Raw genomic sequence first — 7,983 nt, 5'->3', positions numbered from 1 at the left:
CGCGGGGCTCGAACTCACGGACCGCGAGATCGTGACCTGGCTGAAGTCGGACGCTTAACCGACTGCGCCACCCAGGCGCCCCGGCCTATAGATATTTCTAATCCACAAAATGCTCTTTTTATTGTTGTTTCAACGGAAGCATACCTAAAACATAATTGCCTGATCCTTGGAGTGATCTTGATAGCTGTATTACTTTCCTATTACAGCTATAACAAATGACCACAAATGTAGTGACTTAAAGCAACACAAATTTATTATCATAGACTTCTGGAGGTCCAAAGTCTAAAATCAGTCTCACCGGGCTGAAGTCGTGCGTCCGCAGAGCTGGTTCCCTCTGGAAGCTCTGGGGGAACATCTGTTCCTTTGTCTTTATGAGCTTCTAGAGCTGCCTGCGTTCCTTGGCTCATGGCTACTTCCTCCATCTTCAAAGCCCATCACTGCAAGCTCTCCTGCCATCGTTAAATCTCCTTTTTCTCACTTTGACATTCTTGCCTCCCTTCTGTAAGGACCATTGTGATTACGTTGGGCCCGTGCAGATAATGCAGGATAAGCGCCTCATCTCAAGATCTTTAAAAAAAAATTTTTTTTTAATGTTTATTTATGTTTCAGAGAGACAGAGACAGAATGCGAGGGGGTTAGGGGCAGAGAGAGAGGGAGACACAGAATCCGAAGCAGGCTCCGGGCTCCGAGCTGTCAGCACAGAGCCCGACGCGGGGCTGGAACTCACGAGCCGTGAGATCATGACCTGAGCCGAAGTCGGACGCTCCACCGACTGAGCCACCCAGGTGCCCCTCAAGATCTTTAAAGTAATCACACCGTCAAAGTCCTTTTTCCCTGTGGCATATGCACACATTCTGGGAACTAGGACACGGATAAGTTCGGGGGGTCATTATTCTACCTACCACAATAACTTTCTGATAACACTCATGACCCTCAGTTCTTGTCAAGATGTGGCGTCTATCGATATCTATAGATACCGATAAATGAATGAGTGGATGAATGAATGAAGAGCTTTTAGTGAGTCATCAAATATTTATTATTGGGTCCATTATCTGCTAGGTTATGTTTTAGACTATCTGCTAAGGAGATCTAGGAAACTAGTGTTTATTCTTACAAACTTGACCCTGCACGGTCTGAAAGCATGTTCTGTGTCGTACTAAAATGGCAACCAGTTCATTGATTACCGTGGAACTGAGACAAAAGAAGACAAGCTTATCGCCATCTTCCTTCTTCTAACCATTTGGCTATGAAAACGACAATGATACAAATACCGCAGAGAAAGTAGAACAGGTTCAATCTCTCCTCATCAACGAAGTAATCTTGTTGCGCTAACGGAGCGTATATGGGATAGCTGTTTGGAACATTTCTGGGTGAACTTCTCCAGGCAGCTTGAGTTCCACTGGAGGCCGAAAACCCGTGTGTAGCCACGGAGTCTGTCCACGTGAGCTGTAGATTTGACCTAGAGGGGACTGTTCTCCCTATAGTCTGAGTGTCTGACCCTGATGTAGCCTTTGGGATTGCCCTCAACGTGGTCTTTGGGTCTGTCCCCCGTGTGGCCTGCACACCTGCCCCTTGTGTGGCTTGTGAGCATGCCTGCTGTGTGGACTGTTGTCCTACCCTCCTGACAACCTCAGAGTATGTCCTGCAGGGGGCCTGTGGTGCTGTCCCCCGTGTGGATTGTAAATTTCCCTGTGCAGCCTGCCTGTCGGTCCTTGGGATGGGCTGCCTGCTGGTCTCCCCTTTGGGCTCAGCAGTGGTGTGGCTGGGCCCTGATGCCTTATAGACATAATAATACCCATTCCATTGGCTTTGGCTGAACACATCACCAGTGGGAGATGAGGAACCAGTGGGAGAGAATGGGGATACTGATGGCTCCGTCGTGTTGTTTCGCAATCTCAGTAAGCAGAAGCCCAGAGAGCAACCTTCACAATTGTTCGTGTCATGGGACCCATCCAAAGGCACCTCCCGAATGATCGGTAGCTCTGAAACCTTCTTAAAGTCATAGAATTTCTTCAGAATACGCAGCACCACGTTTTTCAGAATCCTCATGGTACTCTCTGGGGAGAACTCAGGGTTCTCAAATCGAGACCAGGAACACTTCTTGCACCTCTGAGCAAAGAGGCGCATAATCACCTGACCCTGGGATTTGTGGGACTCCAGGTGCATGTGACATAGGATATGCACTTGAGCAGAAGCCCAACTCCGCTGGCATGAGGAACACTGGAACCTGCAGATAAAAGGAACAAGGCCGTGTGCCTTCAGGTGATTGCTGACCCGAAGCAGGTTGGCCCTCCTGGCCTCAGTCTCTGAGATCTCTTCCAGTTTGAAAAAGTCCATATGATACTGACACATTGCCAAATAAGAATGAGAGGGGTGGGCGCCAGGGCGGCTTAGCCAGTTAAGTGTCCAACTCTTGATTTTGGCTCAGGTCATGATCTCACAGTTCATGGGTTCAAGCCCCCGTCAGGCTCCGCGCTAACAACTCAGGGCCTGCTTGGGGTTCTCTCTCTCTCTCTCTCTCTCTCTCTCTCTCTCAGAATGAATGAATAAACATTAAAAAAAAAAAAAAAAGATGAAAGGGATTGTGTTTTTAACAAAGCTTTTTCCTGTGAGCCACCATAGCTTCTATCCTGTGTGGCCCCACGTTTGCCTCTTTGCTAGTAAAATATCTCTGGGTGTCTCACGGGGAGGGGTCCTTCTGCCCCCTGCCAGTGAGATTTAAAACATTTTTTGTAATGTTTATTCGTTTTTTGAGAGAGATGGAAAGAGAGAAACAGAGCGCAAGTGCGGGAGGGGCAGAGAGAGAGGGAGACACAGAATCCGAAGCAGGCTCCAGGCTCCAGAGCCTGACGAGGGGCTCAAACTCACAAACCGTGAGATCGTGACCTAAGCCAAAGTTGGATGCTTAACTGAGCCACCCGGGGAACCCTAGCATCCCATTTGTGGTTTCCACTCAGGTTAAGGGAGGAAGCCTAGTAAAAGAAGAAACTTCCTGCGTTAAACAAAATGGAAGCATTTACATACTAAAGAACACTGTGCAAAGGGAGATCCTGGTGACCCTTGTTCCTTTAACATGCTCTGGAAGGAACCCAAGGATGCTGCTGAGGCTAAGCTGGCCTCTTCGTCCAAGAATGCCCACTGAAAGGCAAACTCTCACTCACCTGCCGAATCCTTTCAGCTCGTATTGCTTCCACCCTTCTGCAAGGCAGTTTGGATCGAGATTCTTATCCAACTTCAGGGTCCATCTGGCCCGGGGTTTCTCCTGCTGCATCAGTTCTTGAAATATCTGCTCCCATGTCCCAACATCTAAAACCGTTTTCTTCTCCTGAGGCTGGGGAGCCATGCCTGGTGAGTAGCTCAGTTTTATTTGGCAACTTGCAAGAGGGGAAAGAAAAAAAAAAACATCAGTTTCAGTTTCTCTGTCAGGAACACACGTCAGCTATTTTCTTAGGTTTCGTTTTAGACTGAGTACACAGAACAGGTCTTTGTTCAGAAGACAGAGGGCAGCAGAGTTTTGCTAGTTTGTGAACAGAACTCTCTAAGAGATATCTGAATACAGAGCTCTGTTCTAGATTCTGGGGGCATTTGTAAGTTACCTAAGTATTTTAATTTTCTCTTATTTTTACACGAGGCCAAGCACTTTGCTCGGCTCTGGGATAAATACCGCTGACTAAGAAAGCAGCTTCTACCCCCGCAGATGCTCACATTCTCACGCAGACATGGGAAGGTAGTGTGGGAGCGTGTGGTCAATGTTGTTCTCATGCACCCAGTAACTCTGGAGTTCAAACTCAAATGGGAGAGATAAGACAAGCAGGACCTCATGTCCTTGGAAGCCCCACTAGGGTTACTGTGTCCCAAATGGGATCAGTCTAAGCCTTCTCTGGCTTTCTAGATTTTAACATGTTCCCCTTCTTCCCTCCCAGCCTAGGGGCACCTGGATGACTCAGTCAGTTAGGGAACCAACTCTTGATGTCAGCTCAGGTCATGATAGCACAGTTCATGGGCTCGAGCACCCTGTCAGCCTCTGTGCTGACAGCACGGAGCTTCCTTGGGCTTCTCGGTCTTCCTCTCTCCCTTTGCCCCTCCCCCTTGCTCTCACCCTCACTCCCTCTCTCAAAATAAATAAATAAACTTAAAAAAAAAAGCCTGGAAAACCCTTAAGCATCCACTTTTTCTCTTTATGGCAGTCATCCACTTGATAATTTATTTCTGTAGTTACTCGAGCTGGAAGGAGGCTGGAAGGGGCTGGAAGGATTTGGTTTGATCAAAGGAGAGAAACAAGAAACTAGAAATGTAGTCCCTGATGTAACAATAATTTTACTTCGATTTTAAGCATCTCTTCGACTCCCAGAAACTCTAGAGGTATATGCAGAACAGATAACAGAAAATTTTGAAGGAATAATCTGGGGAATAATGAGGCTGGATGACCCCTAAGCTAAGTCCATATCTCCTGCTTTGGGGATTCAGAATAAGGAGAAATGAGTACTAGAATTGGGGTGCCTGCTTGTGGGTGACACCAGCCATATCGTTACCTCCTGGACCCCGGGATCACTTGTTGAATGAGTGGCAGAGTGGAAGACTTACATTTCTCTGAGGCCACACTGAATCCCAGGAAAATGTGGGCTTGTCTAAAGGAGGGGTTGAGGGGCACCTGGGTGGCTCAGTCAGTTGAGTATCCGACTCTTGATTTCGGCTCAGGTCATGATCCCAGGGTCGTGGGTTTGAGCCCCACATCAGTCTCTGCACTGAGCATGGAGATTGCTTGGGATTCTCTCTCTCTCTCTAATAAAATAAAATTTTAAAAAAATTTTTAAAAAAAGAGGAAGGAATGGTTTTCTAATGGTAGGAGAATAGGCAGAAGGCAGAAGGAGCAATTTGGGGAAATCCAAATGGGGGTCTTCAATCTGCTCTTCTGAGGGTTGCCCTCTCTGGGCTGGGACTCCTGGACATATCCTAGGAAGGACTGTTGGTCCAGTGAGGACAGCTTCTCAGCCAAAGATCAGCCTAGAGGGGAGGAAAGGTGTTGAAATCATATTGTCATAGAAGAACGTAAGGGAAGGGGTTGGTTCTCCACACCACTGCCCCTGCGCTGCATGCTTATGGCTGTTCACCACTACGTAGAACAGGGAAGGCAGAATTAGACGGTTGTCTTTAAAAGAACAAATAACACATCTATTACATACCGTCATCTCCTCGTCCTCATTCTCAGGCTATCAGGAAAGACAGATATATACCTTCACCGTCCCTGTCTCACTTTTCTCCACTTGTCCCTTCAGCTCAGAGCACAGACCAGAGCCAGCCCACCCGGGTTTGGGTACTCTCTCCCTTGGAGGCCCGGGGAAGCGCCTTCACTTCCCTGTACCTTGGTTTCTGCATCTAAAAGATGGGGATAATAATACCACCTACCTCACCGGGCTGTGCTGAGGATTGAATGAGTTGAAAAATAGTTACCAGCGCTTAGCAAGCAGACAGAAGCGTTTGCTATTTGTTGTTGTTGCTGTGTTACAGGTTTCCTTGTTAAGTTACCATAAAGCCTTTCTTAAATATGTTGAGGATAAAAACAAAGCTAAATTATATAGAATATATATATTATTATATACATGTATAATATGATATGTATATGTATATGTGTGTGTATATATACATATATATACATATACATATATACGTATATACATACGTATACATATATATACGTGTATATATATGTGTGTGTGTATATATATATATATATATATTAAATAGTATACAGGATGAAAAAAACTACAAATAAATGTGCACATAAGGACTCAGAGAGCTCAACAGCCCCTTAAGAATTCAGACTGGGCAAGAAAGACAATAAATAAATAAATAAATAAATATCCTAGAAAGAATCAGAAGAACTATGTAAAGTCAAAACAACTCAAAACCTCACAAGTTTTCGGGGCGCCTGGGTGGCTCAGTCAGTCGGGCATCCGACTTCGGCTCCGGTCATGATCTCACGGTCCGCGAGTTCGAGCCCCGCGTTGGGCTCTGTGCTGACAGCTCGGAGCCTGGAGCCTGCTTCGGATTCTGTGCCTCCCTCTCTCTCTGCCCCTGACCCACTCGCATTCTGTCTCTGTCTCTCTCGAAAATAAATAAACATTAAAAAAAATTTAAAAAAAAACAACTCGCAAGTTTTCAAAGGGGGAGCTTACTTCACAATTTCTGTGAAAATGTATTTGGCTTCAGGCCTCACGCGGTCCATCCAGGATGCTGGGGTGTCCCCCCCATAGGCACCCATTTGGATGTTAGGAGTAGAAAAGATCTTCCGTGAGCTTGAAGAAAGCTGAGCCCCAGAGAGGAAGGTGACCAACCTCAGGCCACCCAGAAGCCCCTGCGAGTAGAACCCATGAGTCCTATTCTTTTTTTTTTTTTAATTAATTTATGTATCTTGAGAGAGAGAGAGAAAGAGAGGGAGAGACAGCACACACGCTAGCAGGGGAGGGGCAGAGAGACAGGGAGAGAGAGAATCCCAAGCAAGTCTCCAGGCGGTCAGCGCAGAGCCCAATGTGGGGCTCGAGCCCACAATCCGCGAGATCGTGACTTGAGCGGAAATCAAGAGCCCTTTGCTTAACTGAGCTGCCCAGGCGCCCCCTACCCCCACATTCCCATTCTTGACAGCACTTCCTCTTTTGCACTACAGGCAGCCTTAAAACCAGAGTCAGAACTAGTCAGGCCCTATTCCAAGGCTGTGGTGAAGATAAAGATATGTTAAAGCAGGGTCTTTAAACCCTTCCACCCACACGGCACACCAGTGCCGGAAAACCAGCAGGCTAACGCCACACGGTTCACTGGCTTTTCTCCTGTCCCTGACTCACTTTACCCACTTGTTCCAGCCCACGGGGATCGCCTCTCGCATTAACCACCTACACCACGCTCTGATCTCGGGTGTGCTTCCTGAACCCCAGCCGAGACAAAGAGCCCAAGTAACTTTTCTTCACTTCCCTCCTTTGTGTACAAAGGCATTTTCTGCTCTGGCGCATAAGGAGCTGAGAAGACATCACTGCCATCCTCACAAGAAAAAAGCTCAACAAACTGAAAACGAACCACTCTTCTTAGATTCACTAGAGAATTGGGGACGCGGGGCAAACTGCTACCCAGACAACTGGAGAGACAAACAGGGGGACACAGAGGATCACAGCTTACCAGAGCCAAAAGCCCGGGAGCAGAAGCCACCACAGCTGGAACCAGTACTGGCCAGAACACTCGAAACTGCCATCGGCCAATTGCTGGGGGCTCAACGAAAACTAGCTTAAGAATTGAAAATCCAGGAGAGCCCAGTCTTAGAAGAGATTCCCATCCTTTCGTGAATTCTATCTCCAAGAACCCCACGAGGTCTCTTCACTATGAAGACGGACAAAATTCTTCTTGTGCTTTCAGCAGGGGAAGGAGGAAAATAACCATTTTTTAAAGATACCCAGGGGGACGCCAGGGTGGCTCAGTCGGTTAAGCGTCCGACTTCGGCTCAGGTCATGATCTCTCCATTCCGGAGTTCGAGCCCCGTGTCAGGCTCTGCGCTGACAGCTCAGAGCCTGGAGCCTGGATTCTGTGTCCCCTCTCTCTCTTTCTCTGATCCTCATCTGCTCTCTCTCTCTCTCTCAAAAATTAATAAACATTTAAAAAAATTAAAAAACCTAAAGATACCCAAACCTCTCTGTTCCTAACAAGGTCTTCTGTCAAGGAAAGCTATGTCACCAAAATCACACTTGGATTTTATAAAAGCCTAACTGACCCGAGGGGTGGGAAATACCCAAAGCCAACGGCAGCTGGCCTCCACCATACACATGGGAACGACCCCAGCGCTTCCCACGTGTGACTTCCTTTCTGCCTGCCGTAAGGACAAACCTACCAATCTTGCAATGATGAGAGAAAAGAGCCAGGCATAAGCTCCACAGGGCAGAACTACTCCTGGGCTGTTCTCTGGGAGAGGAGCCAGGTCCCACACAGGGCAAACTCATTCTC

General features: G+C 47.3%; 1 protein-coding gene across 3 annotated transcripts; it reads right to left on the bottom strand.

The window, feature by feature from the left end:
- Positions 1-228: 228 nt before the first annotated feature.
- RTP4 (receptor transporter protein 4) lies at positions 229-3,444 on the bottom strand. Of its 3 annotated transcripts, XM_047876590.1 has the most exons (3): positions 3,162-3,444; positions 1,272-2,227; positions 229-567 (listed from the first exon to the last, which is right to left on the bottom strand). In XM_047876590.1, the coding sequence occupies exons 1-3, from the start codon at positions 3,341-3,343 to the stop codon at positions 518-520; spliced, it is 1,188 nt and encodes a 395-aa protein (XP_047732546.1). In that variant the 5' UTR covers positions 3,344-3,444; the 3' UTR covers positions 229-517. The 3 variants fall into 3 exon arrangements, 2 of the variants coding, with proteins under 2 accessions (XP_047732546.1, XP_047732545.1); XR_007155956.1 differs by lacking the exon at positions 1,272-2,227 and having other exon boundaries at positions 3,162-3,299; XM_047876589.1 differs by lacking the exon at positions 229-567 and having other exon boundaries at positions 1,013-2,227.
- Positions 3,445-7,983: the final 4,539 nt, after the last annotated feature.

This window comes from Prionailurus viverrinus, chromosome C2, assembly GCF_022837055.1.
Source record: "Prionailurus viverrinus isolate Anna chromosome C2, UM_Priviv_1.0, whole genome shotgun sequence".
In the NCBI taxonomy this organism is placed as follows: Eukaryota; Metazoa; Chordata; class Mammalia; order Carnivora; family Felidae; genus Prionailurus; species Prionailurus viverrinus.
This window is presented reverse-complemented; position numbering and strand designations above follow the sequence as displayed.